The 26,672-nt window shown below is 47.0% G+C and overlaps 2 protein-coding genes across 2 annotated transcripts in view; one reads left to right on the top strand and one right to left on the bottom strand.

Moving 5' to 3' along the window:
- The first annotated feature begins 12,470 nt into the window (after nt 1–12,470).
- Nucleotides 12,471–13,370, top strand: LOC147101994 (uncharacterized). Its single transcript, XM_085965090.1, has one exon. The coding sequence runs from the start codon at nt 12,471–12,473 to the stop codon at nt 13,368–13,370; it is 900 nt and encodes a 299-aa protein (XP_085821216.1).
- A 10,314-nt stretch (nt 13,371–23,684) lies between these two features.
- The window catches only part of LOC147101993 (putative G protein-coupled receptor 139), a 28,315-nt gene continuing 25,327 nt past the window's right edge, over nt 23,685–26,672 (bottom strand). Inside the window, exon 2 of the mRNA XM_085965066.1 lies at nt 23,685–24,818. Within this exon, the coding sequence (XP_085821192.1) occupies nt 23,917–24,818 (902 nt within the window). The 3' untranslated portion in view covers nt 23,685–23,916. The remainder of the gene's footprint in view (nt 24,819–26,672) is intronic.

The raw sequence follows: 26,672 nt of genomic DNA, 5'->3' as shown, positions 1-26,672 counted from the left end.
CTGGCTGCTCGAGGTCCAGGTGTGCAGCCTTGAGGCGGTCCACGGAAATGTGGTCGGGTTCATTTCCGACATCCACTCGAAAACTCTGCCTGCAGTACCTGGAAAGGGCCCGTATATGGAGGCATGAGCGGACTACGGTGGGCATCCTGCCGGACAAAAATGAATTTAGCCCTCATAAGCGCTGGCAGAACATGTGACGCAGGCAGTCCGTGCTGTGAAGTCGGAATGGGCCGGAATGAGTGCGCTGCGTCCCGGTGAGCCTCCAGTTGTTCAGCTGCTGAACACGGACGCGTCAGTGACAGAAGAAACTCGCCGGGAACCCTGAGCGGCTGGCCATAAACCAGTTCAGTGGCCGATGCCTGCAGCTCCTGTTTAGGCGCTGTGCGCAACCCGATCATCACCCATGGCAGCTTAACCATCCATGCGGTCCCTTGGAGGTTAGCCTGCAGTGACGCCTTCAAAGAGCAATGAAAGCATTTGCATAACCCATTGGCCTGCGGATGGTAAGCCATGGTCCAATGGAGCTTGACGCCCAAACCCGAAGCCACGGCATTCCACAAAGCAGACGAGAACTGCGGCCCACGGTCCGATGAAATGTCTGATGGAACACCGAAACATGCAGCACAGGAAAAAAGAAAAGCGCGGGCGACATCTGCGGAGGTGGTGGATGTCAAAGGAATGGCCTCCGGCCATCTGGTGGTATGGTCGACGATTGTCAGAAGATGTGTGAATCCTTGTGATTGCGGTAGTGGGTCCACGAGGTCGACATGAACATGATCGAATCGCCGCTCCAGTACCTCGAAAACGGTGACAGGATCTTTGACGTGGTGCTGCACCTTCGCCCTCTGGCACATGACACAGGTGTTGGCCCAGTCACGCACATCTTTTCTCATTCCCCTCCAGACAAACTTGGATGCTAACAATTTCTGTGAAGCATGCACGCCCGGGTGCACAAGCCCGTGAATGATATCGAATACTTTCCTGCGACAGGACAATGGAATGATCGGGCGTGTGTCCCCCAGGGAGACATCGCAGAGCAAGAAGGTGCCGGCCGAGTGGAAAAGCACATCCGCTGGCCGCAGGCAGGAAGTATCGGAGTGGAAAGCCTGCGTTTCCAGGTCAGTCATTTGGTCAGCCGCCATGAGTGAATAATCAAGCTCCAGCTGGACGGCCTGGATTGTTGCACGCGAGAGGCAGTCGGCAACCACGTTGTCCTTGCCGGCCATGTGCCGGATATCGGTCTTAAACTCAGAAATGAAGGTGAGTTGTCGTTGCTGATGGGCCGACCATGGCACAGTCGTCTTGCCCATGGCAAACGTCAGGGACTTGTGATCTACAAAGGCGTTGAATTGGCATCCTTCCAAGAAAAGGCGAAAGTGGCAGATGGCCAGGAACAACACCAACAGCTCCCGGTCGAATGTGCTGTAGCTACGTTCGTTACTGCACAACTGGTGGCTAAAAAATGCCAGCGGTTGCCATATCCCGTCGAACCATTGCTCTTGCACGGCGCCGATGGCGTAGTCCGACACATATGTCATGAGCGCGATGGTGGTGCCAGGCAGCGGGTGCCCCAACATCGTCGAATTGGCGAGGGCCTCCTTCATGTCCCCAAAAGCGGGATCCTTCACCGGCGTCCATATCAAAGGTTCTTTCCCCAGCTTCCCTCGGAGTGCCTCATAGAGCGGCCGCATGAGCTGTGCGGCCCGGGGGACAAATCGATGGTAAAAATTTACCATTCGAAGGAATTCTTGGAGCGCTTTGACAGATTGTGGCCGCGGGAACGCAGCAATGGATGCCACTTTCACCTGGAGTGGCAGCGCCCCTTCTGCGGTGATGTGGTGTCCCAGAAAATCGATCTGCCTCAGTCCGAATTGACACTTGTTTGGGTTAATTATAAGGCCATGTTCCTGGAGGCAGCAGAAGAGGATGTGCAGGTGTCGTAATGTTCCTCCTTTGATGCGCTGGTGACAAGGATGTCATCGAGGTACTTGAAAAGGAATTTGAGATCCCGCAGCACCAAATCCACGAGGCGCTGGAACGCCTGCGCCGCATTTTTGAGTTCGAAAGGCATTCTTAGGAATTCGAAGGGTCCAAAAAGGGGTAATGACCGCCGTCTTCTCGACGTCCTGGGGGTGGACGGGCACTTGGTGGTACCACCGGACGAGGTCGATCTTGGAGAACAACGAATTGCCTGCTAAATGAGCGGAAAAAACTTGTCTTTATGGTATCGGGTACCAGTCCAGAGTTGTGACCTCATTGAGGCGCCGATAATCCCCGCAGTGCCGCCACCCACCGCTGGGCTTTGGCAAAATATGCAGCAGAGACGACGAGGGACTATCTGACCGGCGAACGATGCCCAACCACTCCATAGTGGCGAAGTCCGCCTTCGCGGCCTCAAGTTTACTGGCCTCCAATCACTGATCCCGGGCGTAAACCAGGGGGGCCGGTCATCACGATGTGTTCTTCAACTCCATGTTTGGTGGTCGTCGCCGAGAAGGTGGGTCGAGTGAGTTCCGGAAATTCCCTAAGCAGGTGGGTGAAATCGTCGGGTGTCAACTCGGTGCAGTCAACCTCGTGGGCCGTGCGTGAGCCCCAAAAACAGGGGATGGGGGCCCATGAGGTGGCATGAATCAGGCAGCGATTACGTACATCGACCAGTAGGTCATTAGTGCAGAAAAATTCAGCGCCAAGGATTGCCAGTGGTATTTTGGCAGTTATAAGCTCCCTGTGGAAAAGTTGCCCGCCGAGACACAACTGGTTCCACCGCTTCCCGAATGCACAGATAGCACTGCCATTGGCGGCCTGTAGTGGAGAACCACGCCTCCCTGAACTGAAATCGAGTAGCGAAGCGGGGAGGATGCTGCACTGGGCGCCCGTGTTGCACAAGAACCGCCGGTCCGAAATGGAGTCGGTGATATACAACAGCTTCCCGGAATCACCAACTGTCAACGTGGATGCGAAACCAACCTCAGGGTCTCTCTTCCATTTGCCCAATTGGTTATGCTGCTTTCTCGGTGCCGGTGGCACGAAACTACATGGGGGTCGGCAGTATCTGGCTTTCGGACCAAAATGGGCGTGGTAGTAGCAGAGGCCGGACTGTGGAGACGCCAAGTCGGGGTTCTTCGAGACGGGATGCTTCGAGGTGGGACAGTACTGCTGCATCACCACGGAAATGGTGTCGGCTTCGGCCGCGAGCGCTACACTGTCCGTAGCCTCCGACCTGGTGAGGGCTGCTTGCACCTGCTCGGGGAGCTGGCTCAGGAACAGTTCCCGAAACAGAAAACACTGCGGCTCAGACCCGAGGAGTGTGAGCATTTGGCTCATCAACTCGGAAGGCTTAGCATCGCCTAACACAGGGAGTGCGCGCAAGCGTCGCGCACTCTCTGCCTTCGTGAGACCGAATATTTGCATAAGGTGCGCCTTAAGCATTTCATACTTGTTAACAACGGGCGGGGTCTCCAGCAGGCTGATGATTCCAGTGCGGAGTCCACGTAAAGATAACTTGTCTGATCCAGCACGATGTTCTGAAGTTGGAACTGAGCCTCCGCTTACACGAACCAGGAGGCTGCCTGTTGTTCCCAAAATTGAGAAGCTTCAAACTCGCTGCATTCACATCCATCTTGTTCTCGAGCTTTCCTCCGTGAAAATCGTCCACGAAGCTTCGGGATCACCAATGTAGGAATCGACCAATCCCTAACTGAAGCACTGAGGTCGAGTCAGTTCAATAAATCAACCGAATTTAATTAAACAAGCGAACAAAACAAGAGCATGCAGGAGCAACAGCAAACAGGTCTTTACACCAGCTTGTTACACGAGGTCTGACCAAGGGACCTCCCACTCTCTGACGTCATGACCTCATCACGTTCCCCGCCGCTCCTGGCATCACGTGACCAACGTGATGATGTCATCGCGTTGTTTCAGGACTTTTGCAGAAAGCTTATTTACACTCAGCAAACAAATATAGATGCTGTAACATTGGGGTACAGACAGTTATGCATTTGTACAGGAGTCCATTGGTGGTTTTGCCACAATAGGACCCCAGCTATTCACAATGTATATTAATGATCTAGACAAGGGAACTAGATGTAAAATCTCCAAGTTTGCAGACGACAGAAAGCTGGGTGGGTGTGTGCGCTGTGAGGTGGATGCCGAGAAATTGCAGTATGATTTGGACAGTTTGTGTGATTGGGCAGATGCCTGGCAGACGCAGTATAATGTGGATAAATGCGAGTTTATCCACTTTGCTGGCAAAAACATGAAGGCAGATTATTATCTCAACTGCAATAGATTGGGAAAAGGGAAGTGCAACGAGACCAGTGTTTCCTTGTGCACCAGCCGCTGAAGATAAGCATGCAGGTGCAGCAGGCGGTTAAGAAGGCAAATAGTATGTTGGCCTTCATAGCGAGAGGATTTGAGTACAGGAGCAAGGATGACTTGCTGCAGTTGTACAGGGCCTTGGTGAGACCACACCTTGAGTATTGTGTGCAGTTTTGGCCGCCTTACCTGAGGAAGGATGTTCTTGCCATGGAGGGAGTGCAGCGAAGATTCACCAGACTGATACCTGGGATGGCAGGAATGATGTATGAAGAGTGATTGGGTCAATTGTGCTTATACTCGCTGGAGTTTGGAAGAATGAGAGGGGATCTCATTGAAACTTACAAAATTCTGACAGGACTAGACAGACTAGATGTAGGAAGGATGTTCCCAATGGCGGGTGAGTCCATAACCAGGGGTCACAGTCTAAACATAAAGGGTAAGCCATTTAGGACAGAGATGAGGAGGAATTTCATCACCGAGACTGTGGTGAACCTGTGGAATTCTCTACCACAGAAGGCAGTTGAGGCCAATTCCGTAAATATATTCAAGAAGGAGTTAGATATGTCGATATGCTTCTTAAGGCTGAAGGGATCAAGGGATATGGGGAGAAGGCAGGGACAGGATACTGAGTTTGAATGTTCAGCCATGATCTCATTGAATGATAGAGCTGGCTCAAGGGACCGAATGGCCTACTCCTGCTCTTATCTTCTATGGCTATGTTTCTATGTCCATTGCAGCCCTGACTCTCGGCCTGGAGAGAACTGTAATTCAATTCTGCTGGAAAGAACAAAGGACACGCCCAGGGAAAGAGCTCAGAGTAAAATCCCCAATGTCTCTTCTATATTAATGCAAGGAAGGTCAAATCAAAATGAACCTGCAAAGTGCTGCTCAGTACCCAAAACTCATTCGCACAGCGTTGAATCTCTCCAGAAATCTCTCTCGCACTCTCGGAATGCGTGGTGCAAAAATGTGGGCGACAATATTAAGCGAGGAAGTGGCCGCCTTTAAATAACACTCCCCAGTCCCTTCCCAACTGCAAAACCTTCCCCTCTACATGTCATTGCTAGCGGCAGGCGGAAAGGCAGGGGGCGCCACTCAGAATCCGTTCTGCTGCATGCTCGACTGAAGACACGCTCTGCGGGCGCAGGAGATCGTAGTGGTAGTGTTTAGCGCCACCTCAAAATGTCTGGTCAATTTCTCGAGTGGTGGAAACATCGCCGCACCCGGGCGTTAGTTGGTTTGCGAGGGCGCTAACGAGAGGAGCAAAGAAACCAAATGATTCCCCCTATGACTAAGTACTTGTGTGTCAGAAAAAAATATCTCTGATAAAATGTATTTAGAACAGGTGAGGTAGAAAGTAACAAAGTGAGCAATTTAATCTCTCAATTAATGATCAATAAGAATACCCGCAATGGATACCAGTGATACAAACCGTCTCAGTGTTTGATTCCACTGCAGCACTCAGCTTCTGAACACCAAGCGTTCTGGGCAGTGACATCCAGACAGAATGCAACCCCTGCACTGAGACTGTACCAACTGCTCCATACGAGCCTCCAGCCACCCGACTGAATATAATCCTGCATGTGTATCCCTCAATTCCTTTCTCCCTCAGAGACTTATCCAGCTCCCCCCTTAAATGCATCGATGCTATTCGCCTCAACTGCTCCATGTTCCTGATTGGAACCACCCTGTGTGGTGAAGTTCTTCATGAATTCTTTACTGGCTTTATTAGTGACTATGTTATATTTCTAAACCTGGCTTCAGACACCTACACAAGTGGAAACATCTCGACGTCTATCCTATCAAACCCTTTCACTGTTACCTCACATTGCAATGTCTCTTTAACCCTGTCAGATAAAGTGTGGGTTGTGGGGTGTATCTGAGTGTTAAATTGAGGTGTGTGTGGTATATCAGAATTTTCCAGTGAGCGTTGTGGGTTATATCAGACTGTTACAGGGAGGGTTGAAGGGTATATCAGACTGTTACTGAGAGTGGCTTGGGCTTTATCGGGGTGTTACATTGAATTATGTGGTGTATATTAGAGTGTTACAGTGAGGTGTGTGGGGTATATGAAAGTGATACAGTGAGGGGTTTGTGTTATTTCAGTTTTTTACAGTGAGGGCCGTGGGGGAATATCGGAGTGTTACATTGAAGTGTGTGGGGTATACCCATGTAACAGTGAGAGGTGTGGTGTATATCAGTGTTACAGCGAGAGGTGTGGGGTATATCGGTGTTACACTGAGGGATGTGGGATAAATCAGAGTCTTGCAGTGAGGGGTGTGGGTGTATAGCAGAGTGTTACAGTGAGGGCTGTGGGGTATATCAGAGTTAATGAGTGTTGTGGGGTTTATCAGAGTGTTACAGTGAGGGGTGCGGCTTATATCATTAGTTTTACAATTTGGGGTGTGATGTAAATCAGAGTGTTACAGTGAAAGGTGTGGGGTATATCAGTTTTACTGTGATGGGTTCGGAGTATATCAGTGTTGCAGTGAGAGGTGTGGTGTACATCAGTGTGTTGCATTGAGGGGTGTGGGGTATTTCATTGTTACAGTGGGGTTTGGGCTATATCAGTGTTACAGTGAGGAGTGTGTGGTATATCAGAGTTTGACAGAGGGGTGTGGGGTACATAAGAATATTACAGTGAGGGATGAAGTTTGTATCAGTGTGTTATATTGATGGATGAAGGTTATATCAGACTGCAACATTAATTGTTGAGGCGTATATCTGAGTGTTGCAGTGATGGCTGATATTTATATCAGATTGCTTCAGTGAGGTTTGTGCGGAATATCGGACAGTGTTCCAGTAAGAGTATTGGTGTATTTAACACGGAGTTGCAATAGGGTTATAGGAAACATCAGAGTATTACAGTGATTGGTATGATGAATATCATTGTATTACAGTGATCGGTGTGTTGTTTCAAAATGTGTTACCATGTGGGATATGGTTCTGGTATATATCATCGTGTTACTTTGAGGAGTTGGGGTTTAACAGAGTGTTACAGTGAGGGATTTGAGGTAATTAACATTTTTTAAACATTTATGTTGGGTTTAACGGAATATTAAAACAATAAGCATGTTTTATCTCAGAGTGGTAAAGTGAGGAGTGTGGGGAATATCCGTGTGTTACTGAGAGTTGTTTGCGGTATATCAGGGTGTTACAGTGAGTGGTGTGGGTTATATCAGAGTGTTACAGTGAGGGGTGTGGGGTATATCAGAGTGATACAGTGAGGGGTGTGCGGTATATCAGTGATACATTGAGGGGTGTGGGGTGTATCAGAGTTTTACAATGAGGGGTGTGGGCTCTATCAGAGTGATACAGTGAGGGGTGTAGGGTATATCAGAGTGCTAAAGTGAGCGATGTGGTGTACATCAGACTGTTAGAGGGAGGGGTGTGGTGTATATCAGAGTGTTATAATGATGGATGCTGGGTAAGTCAGAGAGTTACAGTGAGGGGTTTGGGTTATATCATTGTTACTTTGTATGGTGTGGGTATACCACTGTTACAGTGAGGCGCGTGGGGTAGATCAGAGAGTTAAATTGATTGGAGTCTGATATATCAGTGTGTTACATTGGGGGTGACAGTTATATCAGTGTGTTACAGTGAGGTGTGTGGGGCTTATTTAGTCTTACAGTAAGTTGTTGGGCGTTTATCAGTGTGTTACTGGGAGGGGTGTGGGGTATATCAGCGTATTACAGTGAGGGATGTGGGGTATATCAGTGTTACAATGACGAGTGTGGGTTATATCAGAGTGTTATTGGGAGATGTGTGGTGTATATCAGAGTGTTACTGGGAGGTGCCTGATGTATATGAGAGTGTTACACTTGAGGAATGTGGGATATATCAGACGTTTCCAATGAGGCGTTTGGGGTATATCAGAGTTTTGCAGTGAGGCGGTGGCGTATATCAGAGTGTTACAGTGAGGCAGTGTGGGGTATATCAGAGGGTTACATTGAAGGCTGTGCGGTGTATCAGTGTTACGTGAGGGGTGTGCAGTATATCAGTGTGTTACAGTGAGGGGTGTGGCATATATCATTCGTTTTCCAATTAGGGTTGTGGTGTATGTCAGAGTGATACAGTGAGAGGTGTGGGGTATATCAGACTGTTACATTGAGGGTGTGGCGTATATCAGTGTTAGGGTGAGGGGTATGGTTATATCAGAATGTTAAAGTGAGGGGTGTTGTGTTCTATATCAGAGTGTTTCAGTGAGATGTGTGGGTTATATCAGAGTGTTACAGTGAGGAGTGTGGGGTATTTCAGAGTGTTACAGTGAGAGGTGTGGGTTATACCAGAGCGTTACTGTGAGGAGTGTGGGTTATATGATTGTGTTACAGTGAGGGGTATTATGATTTTCTAAATGTCCTGCTACTACTCCCTTAATAATGGATTGCAGCATTTTCCCAATGATGGATGCCAAGTTAAGTAGCTTGTAGTTCCCTATTTTCTCTCTCCCTCCTGTCATGAATAGCGGTGTTACGAACTTCCAATCAGCTGCGGCCGTTCTAGGTAGAGCATGGGTTGGATACAGGTTAAAGCATCTCTACAATGTCCCATCAAACATTCGCTGTGTCAGTACTGCATTGTGAGCTACAGATTAATGATCCCACAAAGCTACCCATAAAACAACAGCTGACGGGAAAGTGCAGTGGGATTTTACTCTATATCTAACCCGTGCTGTGCCTGCCCTGGGAGTGTGTGAAGCGACAGTGTAGAGGGAAGTTTTACGACCCTCTGATAATAGAAATTCCTCCTAATTGCCGATTTAAATGGGTGACCCCTTATTCTGAAACTATGCCCCCATTTCTAGATTCCCCCAGGAGGGGAAACATCCTCCCTGCATCTAACCTGTTAAGACCCTTCAGATTCTTATATGTTTCAATAAGATGCTCTCTCATTCTTCTAAACTCCAATAAGTATAGGCCCAACCTGCTCAACCTTTCTTCATAAGTCAGCCGCTTCATCTCCGGAATCAACCTCGTGAACCTTCTCTGAACTGACTAAATGCAAGTATATCCTTCCTTAAATAAGGAAACCAAAATGGTATGCAGTACTCCAGGCGTGGTCTCACCAAGGCCCTGTACAGTTGTAACACGTCTTCCCTACTGTTAAACTCCATTCCCTTTGCAATAAAGGCCAACACTCCATTTGCCTTCCTAATTATTTCCTGTACCTGCATGTTAACTTTTTGTGATTCATGTACAAGGACCCCCAGATCCCTCAGTACCTCAGCATTTTGTAATCTCTCATTTTGCAGCAACTGTTAGGTATACGGAAAATCTCCTTCTACTCTGTGCCATCAAAAATAAATATATCTTCCTGCAATTATATAGGGCCCTGGTGAGACCACACCTGGCGTACCATATACAGTTTTGGTCTCCTTACCTAAGGAAGGGTATACTTTTCAAAGGGTGAGTACAACGAAGGTTTACCAGACTGGTTCCTGGGATGGGGGGATTGTCCTGTGAAGACAGATTGAGTAGACCAGGCCTATATACTCTAGAGTTAAGAAGAATGAGAGGTGATCTCATTGAATCATACAAAATGCTTACAGGGCTTGACAGGGCAAATGCAGGGAGGATGTTTCTCCTGGCTGGGGAGTCCAGAACAAGGGGTCACATTCTCAGAAAATGGGGTCGGCCATTTAGGATTGAGATGAGGAGAAATTTCTTCACTCAGAGGGTGGTGACTCTTTGGCTGTGGAGGCTCAGGCGTTGAGTATATTCAAGATGGAGAACAAAGGATTTTTGACTATTGAGGGAATTAAGGGATATGGGGATAGTACAGGAAAGTGGAGTTGAGGCAGAAGATCAGCCATGATCATATTGAATGGCGGAGAGGTTCAAAGAGACAAATGCCTACTCCTGCTCCTATTTCTTAGAGCCGCCATCGATGTGCAGGTCTCCAGAGTTGGCATCTTTGTGCTGGGTGCGGGTACTGCCATCTTTGTGGGGGAGGCGCCAGATCTGCCATCTTTGTGTTGGGACCCAGAGCCGCCATCTTTATGCGGGGCGCTGGAGCCGCCATGTTTGTGGGGGCGTGGGTGCTGCCAACTTTGGGCAGGGCCCTGGAGTCAACACTTTTGTGCGGGTCTCCAGTTCTGCCATATTTGTGCGGGGCTGCGGAGCCAGCTTTTTTTGCGCGGGACCCATCATGGTGCCATCTTTGTGCAGGACACTAAAGCTGCATTCTTTGTGCTGCATGGGTTTGCCGCCATCTTTGTGCGGAGCCCCAGAGCTGCCATCTTTGTGCGGGGCACCAAAGCTTCCATCTTTTTGATGGGCGGGTTGGCCGGAGACGCCAGCTTTGTGAAAGGCGCGGCTGCCACCACCTTTGTGCGGTTCGCGTGTGCTGCAATCTTTGTGCAGGGCTCCTGTTTATTATGTTATTAAAGCTCCTGCAATAGTGTCCATTCAAACAATTCTAGGCAGGTGCACCAAAGCAAAATACTGCAGATGCTGAACTCTGAAGTAAAAACAGAAAATGCTGGAAACACTCAGCTGGTCAGGTAGCATCAGCTCGTTGAACTTTCATTGGAACAGGCAGGTACTCATGGGTTAAATAGAGAGTAATGGAACACTCACCTCACTTTAACACTGATAAACCCCACACCATTCACTTTAACACTCTGATACACCCCTCACTTTAATCATCTTACGTAACCCAAACCTTTCACTGTAACAGACTGATATACCCACCTCACCTCGCTTTGACACTCTCTGCTCTGATATACCCCACTCCCCTCAATGTAACGCTCTGATATACCCCACAAACCTCAATGTAATACACCGATATAATAAACATCCCACACTGCAACACGCTGCTATACCCCACAGCCCTCCCTCTAACACTCTGGTATACCACACAACCCTCACTCCAACAATCTGGTATACCTCACGACATTCTGATATTCCCAGCACCCCTCACTTAAATACTCAGATACACCCCACTATCTTAAATACCACAAACCTCTCACTGTAACACTATCTGATATACCCCACATCCCTCACTGTAACACACTGATATACACCACACCCCTCACTTTAACACTCTGATATACCCCACACCCCTCACTGTAACAATCTGATATACCCCACACCCCTCACTGTAACACTCATATATTCCAAATACCCCTGACTGTAACACTGATATACCCCACACCATTCACTGTAGCACTCTCTGATATACCCCACACCCCTCACTGTAACAATCTTATAAACCCATGCCATTCATTTAATACTGTGATATACCCGACACCCCTCACTGTAACACACTGATATAAACCCACACCCGAATGTAACACTCTGATATACCAAACAACCATGACTGTAACACTGATATACCTCACACCCCTCACTGTAACACTCTCAGATAAACATCACACCCCTCACTGTAACACTACTTTACCCCACACCATTTACTTTAACACTCAGATATAACCCAACCCCCTCACTGTAACACGCTTCTACACCCCTCACTGTAATTCTCTCTTACATACTGATACACCCAACACCACCCACTTTAATGCCATGGGCTTCAATTTTGGTAATATGTGATAATTTAGCAAGCGCCATTTGTAAGGATAGTGGAATTGGAAAAGTGTGAGTAGTATCAATCATACAACCACAGAATTGGTGATCCAAGTTGTGTTGTCAATTTGTTTAACGTACTCGAAGCCCCAATCTGAACATAGGCCTTCTCTTGATTCAATCAAAGAAATAATAAAATAGAATTAAAATCAATGATTTTATAATTCAATGCATTTCTGCTCAGGATATGGGTGACACTGTCAAGGCCAGTATAACTATCCATCCCTAGTTACCCATTTGAAAATGTCGGGGCTCCATCTTGAGCCGCTGCAGTCCCTGTGGTGAAGGTGCTCCCACATTACTGTAACGTAAGGAATTTCAGGCTTTTGACCCAGTGACGATGAAGGAATGGCGATATATTTGATGTGTACGTTAGCACAGTGGTTATGTTGCTGGTCTAGAAAACAAGATGCCTGGATGCATGATCCTAAGTTCAAATCCTACAAGTTGGGATTTTTAAATTCAGTTAATTAAACAAATCTGGAATAAAAAGCTAGAGTCAGTAATGGTGACTATGAAGGTACTGCATTGTCATAAAAACCCATCCAGTTCACCCATGGCATTTTAGGGATGGAAATCTGCCGTCCTTACCAGGTACCTGACGACTATGTGTGTGGAAAGTGTATCCAGTTGCCGCTACTGGCAGAGTGCACTGCAGCGCTGGAGCTGCGAAGGGATACATACTGGAGCATTCATGATGCTGAGGGCGTCGTGCATATCACATTTAATCAGTTGGTCACACCGCAGTTAACGTCTGCACAGGCAGGAAGGGAATGGTTGACCGCCAGGCAGAATAGTAGGCGCAGGCAGGTAATGCACGGGTCCCCTGTGGCCATCCCGCTCTCAACCAGATATACTAATTTGGATGTTGTTGAGGGAGATGGCTTATCGTGGGAAGGCAGCAGCAGCCAACTTCCTGGCACCAATGGTGGTCCTGCTGCACAGGACGGGAGGAAAAAGAGCAGGAGAGCTATAGTGATGGGGGATTCTATTGTAAGGGTAATAGATAGGCGATTCTGCGGCTGCAAACGAGACTCCAGGATGGTATGTTTCCTCCCTGGTGCAAGGGTTAAGGATGTATCGGAGCAGCGGCAGTGCATTCTGGAGGGGGAGGGTGAACAGCCAGTTGTCGTGGTGCATATACATACCAACGATGTAGGCAAAAACCGGGATGATGTCCTAAAAACTGAAAATAGGGAATTAGGAGGTAAATTAAAAAATATGACTGCAAATGTTGTAATCTCAGGATTGCTACCAGTGCCAGATGCTAATCAGAGTAGAAATAGAAGGATATTTCTGATGAATACGTGGCTAGAGGAATGGTGCACAGGGGAGGGACTTCAATTCCTGGGTCATTGGAACCGGTTCTGGGGGAGGTGGGACCAGTACAAACTCGACGGTTTGCACCTGGGCAGGACCGGGACCGATGTCCTAGGGGGAGTGTTCGCTAGTGCTGTTGGGGAGAGTTGAAACTAAAATGGCAGGGGTTGGGAACCTGTGCAGGGAGGCAGAGGAAGGGAAGCAAGGAGAGAAGCAAAAGACAGGAAGGAGAAAAGCAAAAGTGGCAGTCAGAGAAATCATGAGTTTAAATCAAACATGGCCACAGTAAATAATAATTCTTAAAGGAGTGTTAATAAAGCACAAGCCTGAAGGCTTTGTGTTTTAATGCGAGGAGCATTCGTAATAAGGTGGATGAATTAGCTGCGCAAATAGATGTAAATTGATATGATATAATTGGGTTTACAGAGACATGGTTCCAGGTTGACCAAGTCTGGGAACACAACATCCAGGGTTATTCAATATTCAGGAAAGACAGACAAAAAGGAAAAGGAGGTAGGTTAGCATTGCTGCTTAAAGAGTAGAATTACACAATAGTAAGGAAGGATATTAGCTCTGATGATGTGGAATCTGTATGGGTCGAGCTGAGAAATACCATGCGGCAGAAAACTTTAGTGGGATTTGTATATAGACCCCCCAAATAACAATGCTGATGTTGGGGATGGCATTAAACGGGAAATTAGAGATGCTTGCAATAAGGGCACAGCAGTTACCATGGGTGACTTTAATCTACATATAGATTGGGCTAACCAAATCAGTAACAATACTGTGCAGGAGAAATTCCTGGAGTGTATACGGGATGGTTTCCTGGACCAATATGTCGAGGAAAAAACTAGAGATCAGGCCATCTTAGACTGGATATTATGTAGTGAGAAAGGATTAATTGGCAATTTGTTGTGCGAGGCCACTTGGGTCGGAGCGATCATAATAAGATAGAATTCTTCAGTAAGATGGAGAGTGAAGTAGTTGACTCAGAGACGAGGGTCTTGAATTTAAATAAGAGAAACTACGAGTGTATAAGGCGCGAGTTGGCTAGGATGGATTGGGGAACGTTACTTAACAGGTTGACCATGAATAGGCAACGACAAATATTATAGATCGCATGGATGAACTACAGCATTTGTTCATCCCTGTTTAGCATTAAAATAAAGCAAAACATGTGTCTCAACCGTGGCTAACAAGGGATATTATGGATAGCATAAGATCCAAGAAGAGGACATATAAATTATCCAGAAAAGCAGCATACCTGAGGATTGGAAGCAGTTTAGGATCCAGCAAAGGAGGACAAAGGGATTAATCAAGAGCGGGAAAATAGAGTATGAGAGTAAGCTTTCAGGGAACATAAAAACTGACTGTAAAAGGTTCTATTGATATGTAACGAGAAAAATATTGATGAAGTCTAGTATAGGTCCCTTGCAGTCAGAATCAAGGGAATTTATAATGGGGAACAAAGAAATGGCAGGCCATTAATACACACTTTGGTTCTGTCTTCACAAAGGAGGATGCAAATAACCTCCCAGAGATGTCAGGGAACATGGGTTCTACTGAGCGGGAGGAACTGAATGAATCAGTATTCGTAGGGAAATGGTGTTAGGGAAATTGACGGGATTGAAGGCCGATAAATCCCCAGGGCCTGATAATCTACATCAAAGGGTACTTAAGGAAGTGTCCCTAGAAATAGTAGATGCATTGCTGGTCATCTTCCAAAATTTTATAGAGTCTGGAACAGTTCCCATGGATGACAGGGACAACAGGGAGCCGGCTGCAAAAGCCTTGCCACCCCTGGAAGACCAAGTGATCACTCTGTCGACCGCCGATGTAAGGGGTGTTCTACGTGGAGTGAACACACGAAAGGCTGCTGGACCGGATAGTATCCCTGGACGGGTACTCAAGGTTGTGCTGATCAGCTGGCTGATGTCTTCACCGCCATCTTCAATCTGTCATTGGCCCAGGCAGTAGTCCCTACATGCTTCAAGACCGCTACCATTATTCCTGTGCCAAAACAAACGGCTGTGACGTGCCTGAACGACTATCGACCTGTCGCACTCACACCCATCATAATGAAGTGTTTCGAGAGACTGTTCCTGGCTCACATCAAAGCCAGTGTTCCCGCCTCTCTTGACCAACACCAGTTTGCCTATCGTGCAAACAGATCAACGGAGGATGCAATCACAACTGCTCCACACTCGGCACCGAATCACTTAGATTGTAAGGAGACCTACATCGGAATGCTGTTCATAGACTACAGCTCAGCATTCAACACTATCGTCCACAACATGCTGGCCACCAAACTCCACACTCTTGGCCTGAAAACTTCCCTCTGCAACTGGACCCTGGACTTCCTAACAAACAGACCCCAGCCTGTCAAATTAGGTAACCACACCTCCCACCCCGACCCTGAACACGGGGGCACCAAAAGGATGTGTGCTGAGCCCCCTCCTCTACTCCCTCTTCACCCACGACTGTGTGGCTGTTCATGGTTCCAACAACATCATCAAGTTTGCGGGTGATACCACGGTAGTAGGCCAGATCACCAACAACGATGAGTCAGCCTACAGGGAGGAGGTCCAGCAACTGGTGAAGTGGTGCGCTGATAACAACCTGGCCCTTAACATCAAGAAAACCAAAGAAATCATTATGGACTTCAGGAAGTCTCAAGGCGGAAGTCACACCCCCATCCACATCAATAGGGCTGTGGTGGAAAGGGTGGACAGCTTTAAGTTCCTCGGAGTCCACATCACGGAAGACCTCTCCTGGTCCCTCAATACCTCCTCTCTGGTGAAGAAGACCCAGCAGCGCCTATATTTCCTAAGGAGGTTGACGGGATGTAACCTGTCACCCCTGATCCACTCTAACCTTTACTGCTGCACAATAGAGAGCATCCTGACGAATTGTATCACAGTATAGTATGGCAGCTGTAGCGACTATGACTGGAAAGCCTTGCAGCGGGTAGTCAAAACTGCCTAACGCATTACCGGCACCTGGCTACCGACCATAGAGCACATAAACCAGAAACGCTGTTTACGGAGGTCACGGTCCATCATCAAAGACCCTACCCACCCCAGCCACAGTCTGTTCGCCCTCCTGCCATCGGGGAGACGCTACAGATGCATTCGCACCCGTACGACCAGATTTAGGAACATTTTCTTTCCCAGGGCTGTCATCCTACTGAACTCCACAAATAAACTCTAAAGCCTGCTGTGGAGTATGTGCCTTTAAGAGCCCCCTGTGTACTGTAGTGTCGGTAATGGCCACTCGGGCTATATAAGCCTGTATAGTGTCTTGTATCTGTTAGTTCACCTCCAGACTTTGTTCAGTAATCACCTGTGAAACCAACTCCTGCATTCCATGTCTCCATTAACACATGGATACAACAGTGGTGACGAATTGGAAAAGGACTTACCTGCAATTCGCAGCACCTCAAGGAGATCGATTCCTCAGGCGAAAGTCAAAGAAAAAATGTGGTTTCACCAGCTGGTCAAGCTGGTGGCAGGAACTGCAATAATCTTTCCTGGGCGGCGGGCTGGGGCTCCATCGGCTGGCTCTGCAGCGGGGCCGAGCAGCGAAGGTGGAGGCAAACAGAAACGGAGGGTGGAGCACTCGGGAGATGGCCGGCGCTGCAAAGCAGGTTGGCGTTCGGACCAAGCAGAGGGAGGGAAAATTCCCAAAGAGTCCGGCGGGAATGAGTCTCCACCTATTATAAATACCTATGTAAATAAAAACCGCGGAGAACAGCATTGTCAGCAGTGGCAGCGGCGGGAAAGCACGGGAGGCGCCATTTTTTTCTGCGGGGAAGAAAGGAAAGCGCGGGAGTTGCCATTTTTTTTTCAAGATACCTAAGACTGGCAATATTACTGCTTTCGATAGCGATATAGAGGATTGGGCCACATATGTGGAAAGAGTGGAGGTGTATTGCACAGCAAATAAAATAGAGGATGATAAAAAGGCATCAGTACTTCTAAATCTAATGGGCGCAAGGACATACGGGCTGTTATGAAACTTAACCACTCCAGCCAAACCGAAGGACAAGAATTTTAAGGAGATTGTTGATACCCTACAGGAGCACTTAAACCCAACACCGCTGCAGATAGCGGAACGATTCAATTTCTTCAGGAGGGATCAGCACAAGAATGAAAGTAACGCTGATTACCTCACCGAATTAAGGAAACTGTCAAAGCACTGCCAATTCGGGGCAGGACTGGCGAGACAAATTCGTCTGCGGTCCCCTAAGTGAAGGAACACAGAAAAGGCTACTTTCTGAGAAAGATTTGACAATGGACAAGGCTTTCAGTGTGGCTGTATCATACGAAGCAGCTGCAAGAGGAGCTGCAGAGATACAGCAAAAGCCACAGGACTTCGACACCCATGAAATGACACAGGGTTTTGAGAGATGTTATCACTGCGGCAGATCCACCCATGACCAGAGGGACTGCTGGTTCAAGGACAAAGCATGCAGGCAATGCGGAAAGATTGGACACATTGCACATGTATGCCGATCTGGAAACAAAAAACCCACGGACAGGAAAAAAATCAATAAGGAAAAGTATAGAAAGGGACAATTGATGACGGACAGTAACTCCGAAGACCAGAAGAGTGATAGTGACTCTGGAAACAAGAGACTAAGCTGTCTCAAATTACATAATGTAATTGCCACAGAAGATTATCAGACCATTTGGGTTGCCCTCACGATAGCGGGGTCCCCAGTTAAAATGGAGCTAGATAAAGGATCAGCTCTGACCGTCATATGTTGACGGGATTACGAGCGGCTATTTCCGCATATACCTTTGAAAGACACATCCATTATAAGAAAACATATACGGGGCAGAAAGTATACCCAAAAGGGAAAATAAGGGTGCCTGTTGTATACAACGCCAAGGAAATACAGAAGTTGTATTTAAACGTTCTGCAAGATGGTGGTCCACCGCTGTTGGGATGTGAATGGATCAGGAAGATACGTTTAGACTGGCACTCCATTCAGGCACTAAAAATGAACAGTAAGAAAAAAAATGACGATGACGTCATACCTGAACGTTTAAAAGACATCTTGGCCAACGCCAAGGGAGTATTTCAACAGGAACTAGGAACCTTGAAAGGCGTCACCGCCTCAATAAAAGTGGAAGATGCGGCAATTCCCAAGTTTTTTAAGGCAAGGCCGGTGCCATACGCAATTCGTCCTGCAGTCGAGGCAGAGCTGGAGAATTTGGAAAAGGCAGGCGTATTATCCAAGATAGATTGGAGCGAGTGGGCAACACCCATCGTCCCGGTCATGAAGAAAATGTTGAATAATGATAAACCTGAAGAACAGAGAAAAATTCGCATCTGTGGGGACTTCAAGGTGACTGTAAATCCGGTCCTTCACACGGTACAGTATCCTCTTCTGAGGATAGAAGATATTTTTGCCTCACTATCCGGAGGGAAACGTTTCACCAAAATTGACTTGGCACAGGCATATCTACAGATGGAGTTTGAAGAGGCCTCTAAAAAGCATCTCACGATAAATACACACAAAGGCCTGTACCAGTACAATCGACTGGTTTTCGGAGTAGCATCAGCTCCAGCTATCTGGCAAAGAACTATGGAGCAAGTCCTCCAAGGGATTCCGGGGACTCAATGCTACATAGACGACATCCTTGTAACAGGAGAAAACGACAACGAGCACCTTGCCAATTTGGAGCAGGTGCTCACTAGGCTGAGAGAACAGGGCCTACGAGCAAATCGCCCCAAGTGCGAATTTTTCCAGAAACAAATATCATATTGTGGCCACATAATTAACGAGGAAGGGTTACATAAGTCATCTGAAAACATTGAAGCGGTCATAAAAACGCCAGCAACTGAAAATGTCTCACTATTAAGGTCGTTCCTGGGATTGATAAATTACTATCATAAATTTTTACCGAACTTGTAAACTCTTCTGCACCCTCTTAACGAACTGATACAAACGGGAGTAGTTTGGAAATGGAGCGAAGACTGTAAACGTGCCTTCCATAAATGCAAAGGCTTCATCACGTCCAAGGAAGTTTTGGCTCATTACAACCCATCACTGCCAATCAGACTGGCGTGCGATGCATCGCCTTATGGCATAGGAGCGGTGTTATCGCATAGATTCCGTGATGGCTCGGAGCGGCCAATAGCTTTTGTGTCACGCTCATTGAACTCAGCTGAGCGTAACTATGCCCAGATCGACAGGGAAGCACTCAGCCTGGTATGGGGAGTGAAGAAATTCAACCATTACCTACATGGACAAAAATTTACATTGTTGACTGACCATCAACCCCTCGTCTCCACATTCAACCTAAAAAGTGTGTTCCCATTACGACAGCGCAAAGGCTACAGAGGTGGTCCCTTCTCCTAGGGGCACACCAATATGACATAGAATACAAAGGATCAAAACAGCATGAGAATGCTGACGGTTTATCGTGCCTACCGTTGCGAACGGTAGAAGAGGCACATACAGTGAACCCAGTGGAGATGTTCCACTCAACCATAGTGGAATTTCTACCAGTAGCAAATGCTGCCATTGAAAGGGAAACGAGAAATGTCCCGACTCTCTCACGAGTCTACGATTTAACGGTGAAGGGATGGCCAGCACATGGCGAACCACTGTTGCCAGCATTCTTGCAAAGAAGAGAACAGCTGTCAGTGTGCCGAGGAACCTTGGTGTGTGGATCCAGAGTGGTGATTCCACCCAACCTCCAGGATAAAGTGCTAAAGGTGCTTTACGAGGCGCATCTGGGTGGAGTGAAAATGAAGAACCTAGCCAGAGCGTTTGTGTGGTGGCCAGGTATCGATGGAGACATCGAACAAATGACCAAGAGCTGCCTAGGATGCCAGAAGGTCCAAAACGCCCCACCACAAGCCCCTGTACATCCATGGGAGTGTCCCTCATCTCCATGGCAAAGGGTACACATCGACTTTGCTGGTAAATTTATGGACTCAATGTTCTTAATCGCGGTTGATGCACACTCCAAGTGGCCGGAGGTAATAAAGATGTCCTCCACCACCACGGAGAAAATCATCACAGTATTAAGGACCATATTTGCCAGGAATGGGCTGCCTGAACAGATCTGTTCTGATAATGGGCCGCAATTTGTGTCTGAGGAATTCAGGAAGATCTTAAAAATCAATGGGGTTAAGCACTACACGTCCGCCCCATACCATCCCGCCACCAATGGATTGGCTGAAAGGTTTGTCCAGACCTTCAAGAAGGCCATAAAGGCCATGGGTAATGAAGACATAAATCTACAGCATAAGGTAGATAACTTCTTGTTTGCATACAGGAATGCAACACATGTGGTTACAAACCAAACTCCCGCCATAATGTTCTTCAATAGAAGCCTAAGATGCCGGCTGGATTTGATCAAGCAAAACATCAGAAGGGACGTGGAGAACCGGCAATTTCAAGGCATGAATGAAAGGCCAAATAGAACCTTCCAGATAGGTCAACAAGTTTTGGCCCGGGACTACCATACCGAGAAATGGCAGCCTGGAACTATTTGCACACGACTAGGACCGCTGATGTATACCATGGACATTGGAGAAAGCATAATAAGGTGCCATGCTGACCAGATCATAGAGTCATCCGAAACGGGACAACCTACACCAAAACTCTATACGCCTAATGAAGAAGCAGAGATACCCATAGTATCTACCTCTGATCCGATGATACTGGAAGCAGATGAACCCAACACTGGCATTCAAGCCGAATCGACCTTGCCAAAAGAACCTACTACACCACCAAAAACTACTACACCACCGAGGCGTTATCCGGACCGAGTCAGGAAGCCTCCAGAGAGACTGGCTTATAATTGATTAACTGCCGCAAATGTGTAGATTGTTGCTCTTGTAAAATGTTACTTAATGATTACTTAACATGTTATGTACTGGTTGTCTAAAAGGGGAGGAATTGTGGTGTATGTGCCTTTAAGAGCCCCCTGTGTACTGTAGTGCTGGTAATGGCCACTCGGGCTATATATGCCTGTATAGTGTCTTGTATATGTTCGTTCACCACCAGACATTGTTCAGTAAACACCTGTGAAACCAACTCCTGCATTCCGTGTCTCCATTAACACACGGATACAACACCTGCACATCTGCCAATGCACTTTATTATGGTTATGTTTATGTTAATGTAGTCCAAGCCAAATGTATGTTGAATGTTTAAATGTCTTAATCTAAATGTACACTCTCGGGAGCAGCAAGCCTACATTTCGTTGTATTGCACTTTTGCACTAACAATGACAATAAAAGTTGATTTGATTTTGATTTGATTTGGATTGGAGGGTAGCTAATGTAACCCCACTTTTCATAAAAGCTGGTAGTGAGAAAATGGAGAATTATAGACCGGTAAGCCTGACATCGGTAGTGGGGAAAATGCTAGAGCCCATTATAAAAGATGTAATAACAGAGCACTTGGAAAACAGTAACAGGATCGGATAAAGTCAACATGGATTTATAAAAGGTAAATCATGCTTCACTGCTATACTGGAATTTTTTGAGGATGTAACTGGTAGAATAGATAAGGAATAACAAGTGGATGTGGTTTACTTGGACTTTCAGAAGGCTTTTGATAAGGTCCCGCATAAGAGATTATCTTGTAATGTTAAGGCACATGGGATTGGGGGTACGGTACTGACTTGGATAGAGAACTGTTGGCAGACAGGAAGCAAAGAGTTGGAATAAACTGGTCTTTTTCCGAGTGGCAGGCAGTGACAAGTGGGCTACCGCAGGGATCGGTGCTAGGACCCCAGCTATTCACAATATATATTAAAGATCTAGACGAGGGAACTAGATGTAATATCTCCAAGTTTGCAGACGACATAAAGCTTTGTGTGTGTGTGTGCTGTGAGGAGGCTGCTGAGAAAGTCCAATATGATTTGGACAGGTTGGGTGATTGGGCAGATGCATTGCAGATGCAGTATAATGTGGATAAATGCGAGGTTTTCCACTTTGGTGGCAAAAACAGTAATGCAGATTATTATCTGAACGGCATTAGATTGGAGAAGTGGAATTGCAACGAGACCTGGGTGTCCTTGTGCACCAGTCGCTGAAGGTAAGTATGCAGGTGCAGCAGGCGGTTAAGAAGCCAAATGGTATGTTGTCCTTCATAGCGAGAGGATTCGAGTACAGGAGGAAGGATGTCTTGCTGTAATTGTGCAGGGCCTTGGAGAGACCACACATTGAGTATTGTGTGCAGTTTTGGTTGCTTTATCTGAGGAAGGATGTTCTTGCGATGGTGGGAGTGCAGCGAAGAATCAGCAGACTGATACCTGCGATGGCAGGAATCATGTATGAGGAGAGATTGGGTCGATTGGGCTTATATTCGCTGGAGATTAGAAGAATGAAAGGGGATCTCATTGAAACTTATAAATTTGTAAAAGGACTAGATAGGCTAGATGGAGGAAGGATGTTCCCGATGGCGGGGTGTCCTGAATCGGGGGTCACAGTCTAATGATAAGGGGTAAGCCATTTAGGACAGAGATGAGAAGGAATTTCTTCACCCAGAGAGTGGTGAATCTGTAGAATTGTCTACCATAGAAGGCAGTTGTGGCCAATTCATTAAATATATTCAAGAAGGAGTTAGATATATTTCTTAAGGCTAAAGAGATCAACGGATATGGGGAGAAAGCAGGGTCATGGTACTGAATTTGGATGATCAGCCATGATCTCATTAAATTGGCGGAGCAGGCTCGAGGGGCCGAAAGGCCTACTCCTGCTCCTATCTTCAATGTTTCTATGTCTGGCTGAAAGATGACTCCAGACACACTCCAATGTGGTTGACTCTTACTAGACCCTGAAATGGCCCATCAAGACTCTCGCTTGTCTCAGGCCGTTCACCACCACCTTCTCAAGGGCAATTAGGGATGGGCAATAAATGCTGGCCTTGCCAGTGGTGCCCACATCCCAAGAATGAATTATAAAAATGATTTATTAGTTGACATAATGATTTAAAATGCGTTATGTTTTTTTAATGGTCATAATGAATTATAAAGCCTTATAAATATGTGAAAAGAGGTGTAATGATTTAAAAGCATTATAAAGGGTTATAATGATTAATAAAGCCCTGGTGCCAGGCCTCCTCCTCCCCGGGCGGGGCTGCTCGCGCTCCTGTGGGCTGTGCCGGGCTTGGCTGCTCTGCCTCTCCACCCGATCTCACAGTAACCAAGGCTCCAGCTGCTGCAACCCTCCGGACTCTCGCTTCCCGCCTCCAGGGAAAGGCTCCCGAGTGACAGCCGCCATCTTTGACTGGGGTCCCAGTGCAGCTATGATGTTGCGGGGTGCCAGAGCCGCGATCTTTGTGCGGGTCGGCAAAGACGCCAAGTTTGAGCGGGTTGCCTGAGCCGCCATTTTGTGCAAGGCCCCAGAGCCGCTATCATTGTGCGTGTCCCCATAGCCGCCATTTTTGTGCGGGGCCCGAGGGCAGCCATCTTTGTGTGGGGCGCCTGAGCCGCCAACTTTGTGCAGGTCACTAGAGGGACCACTTTTATGCTGTGCCACCGGGCCGCCATCTTTCTGCTGGGCCCCAGAGCCACAATCATTTTGCTGGCGCCGCCATCTTTGTGCGAGTCTGCAGAGGCGCCATCATTGTGCCGGTCTCCAGAGATGCCATCGTTGTGCGGGGTCCCACAATATTAGGCCCAGGGAACTCTCAACACTCAGGCTGCAAAGTCTCCGCTTCTTCTCATCCTTTAATGAATTTTACAATCAGGGTAAAGGGATATTTCCCCACATTCTTCAACTGCTCTCTGAACTTAGTCTGGGTCACGGCATAAATGCCAGTGTTTGTGCAGCAACTCAGCAGCTGCAGCATGAATCCTAGTTCCTCTACATAAAAAGGTAGAATTAAAGAATAATCCCCCAAATATAACATCTGGATCCCTATAAAATTCACCATAAACGCTGCCCATAACAGGATGAAATTGCCGGAGATGACAAGCAGTAAAATGATGGATTTCCTACGGCTCTCCATCTCTGGGTCTCTGGGACTCCCCCCACTGCTGGTGCCCCGGAGTCTCCTGCGGGCTCTGCTGGACACTAAAATGTGTCTGACGGTGACAGCATTGAGCAGCAGAATCACCACAAATGGGACCCCCGGGGTGACAATATAATGAAGGAGCTCGATTGTTGTCCAGACCCGTGAAAGCAAAGCATCCAATGAGAGAATACAAAACCAGGGGTTGTTCCCAATCTTATACGAACCACTGAATATAAAATACCAGATGATGTTTTTTAAACCACTCAGCACAGTCACTGTTCCCAGAACCACAGCCGCCGTTTTCTCGGTGCAATATGTAGTTTTCAGCTTCTGGCAACAAATGGCCACAAATCGATCAAAGGTGAAAGTGACGGTGAACCAGACAGAACAGTCTGTGGCTGCGAACAGCAGGACGGCGTGGATATTACACACGGGGATGGACCACAGGAAATCAAACTGTTCCCAATAAACAATCGGAATGTGCCTCAATATCAGGTCGAGGATAACGAGCAGTAGATCCGCCGCTGCCATGGCCACCAGGTAGCGAGTGACACATTTGGAGAGTCCGCACTTTCCCCGAGACAGGATCACAATCGCCACTAAGTTCACTGTGAGGAAGGGAAATCAACAGGGAATTAATACATCAGGCTGGGAGCAAGAGCAGCAGTTTGGTGGAACTCAGGGTGAAATCTGCAACTCATTAGTGACATTCAATGTTATCATCTAATTCTATTACCTGTGGAGCTGAATACAGGGTTTATTGTTAAAATAATCTGGAATACATTGTGGAATCAATAAATTAAATGGGAATAAATACAACATGAAAGTAACAGATGTTTGGTCAAGGAGAGATTAAATGATCTATCTATCTTTAGCCTAGCAGACGAAAGCACCGCCCGAGGTACCCGGGACACAAAGGACCAGAACCTCTCAGGAAGCCTTCGTGTCCCGGGATCCTTCAGCATTTGGAGCGGTGCAGTTCGCTTCTGTGCCCCTGTGTTAGGGAGAGGGAATCCCGCTTGGATTCCTGCTCCAGGTTAGAATATCCATTATATTTAGAAAAGAAAATGAATGCAACTGCAAAATACAGAAACTGCAATCTTGGCATGCAATAATTACAGGCAATTATATGTAAAATGTACTGATGTAATAGGCAAGTGCTAAGATAATAAATACAAGTGCACTGCAGTTATATAGATAATTGGGCTATCAGATCTGTTTTGAAGATTGAGATTTCTGCATTTTTGCTGAAGTACACAAATTGTAGCTCATTTAAAGGAAGATTTGCCAAGTAACATTGCAGATAATGGACTCTGAATTAAAGTATATAGTGATGATTGACCAGGTAATGTCCCACTAAATGCATTTATCAGCATCGATGTCAGACGATTTATCCCACAGGCAAAGTGCCGCCGAATGCTGTTGTAAAGTATCTGAACACAAATGGATGAGATTTATCCTTGTACTTTTTCACCTGTTGTTTCCAACATGTGCAGAGAATATTAGACAAAATGATATCAAAGGATTTTCTTATCCTCAGTAGTTCAGTTACAATCAACTGGGATTGTTTATCCTGAAGTAGAGCAGGAGGCAATAGAGAATCACTCTGGATCTCACTGACAGATCCACTGAACTGTGACAGACGGGCATGGGATCCAATTGCACATTCAAAAAAATGATTAGAAATAAATGTATTAATATCTAGCTGATTGAAGATTTTTTGAGATTGTAAATTATCCTTGTAATCCTACTTCAACCATCAGAAGCAGTGCCACTAATGCAGAACTGGAGAGGGTGGGGAAGTAGACACTGACTGGAACTGAATGATTAGCGGATATTTCAGGCATTTAAAGAAGTGGATCTGATCTGCCAGGGTTTGTTCCTGTGACTCTAAGTAACCATACTGAGCATCAGGTGAAAACAAAAGCAAAGTACTGCGGATACTGGAAATCTGAAATGAGAGCAGAAAATGGTGGGAATACTCAGCGGGTCAGGCAGCATCTGTGGAGAGAGAGAGAAACCGAGTTAACGTTTCAGGTCGATGACCTTTCGCCATCAGGTGAAAAGTCTCCGAAACCAAGAAAGCGTTCTTCTGATCTGATACAAATGTCAGTGCAGATAGCAGATTGAAATTTCAAGGGGCTGGGGGAGTGTTAGTTAAAGGCGGCAGCATCCTGCGTTTTCTTGTTGGAACAATATTTAGGTCCACGCAGGCTGAGAGTGAGAGAGACGTCTGGAGAGATTCGACACTGACCGAACGAGTTTTGGGTCCTGAGCACCATGTTGGAGGTTCATTTGTATTTCACCTTCCTTCTAACGATATTTAGAAGCTTCGATGAGGGCTGCACTAATTCGGGACGACGTCATCGTCCAGCGTCACCTTCGGAGACAGCAGAGACACAGAGAGAGAGTGCAAACGTGGCCAGAAGGAGGAGAGCCAACAGGTCTCTGCACAGGAGGCC

Source organism: Somniosus microcephalus, chromosome 22 (assembly GCF_052327205.1).
Source record: "Somniosus microcephalus isolate GS21.2 chromosome 22, FLI_Smic_1.0, whole genome shotgun sequence".
In the NCBI taxonomy this organism is placed as follows: domain Eukaryota; kingdom Metazoa; phylum Chordata; class Chondrichthyes; order Squaliformes; family Somniosidae; genus Somniosus; species Somniosus microcephalus.
This window is presented reverse-complemented; position numbering and strand designations above follow the sequence as displayed.

Coding starts and splice junctions, on each gene's coding strand:
- LOC147101994 (XM_085965090.1), top strand. CDS start 12,471: ATGGAAATCTGCCGTCCTTACCAGGTACCTGACGACTATGTGTGTGGA.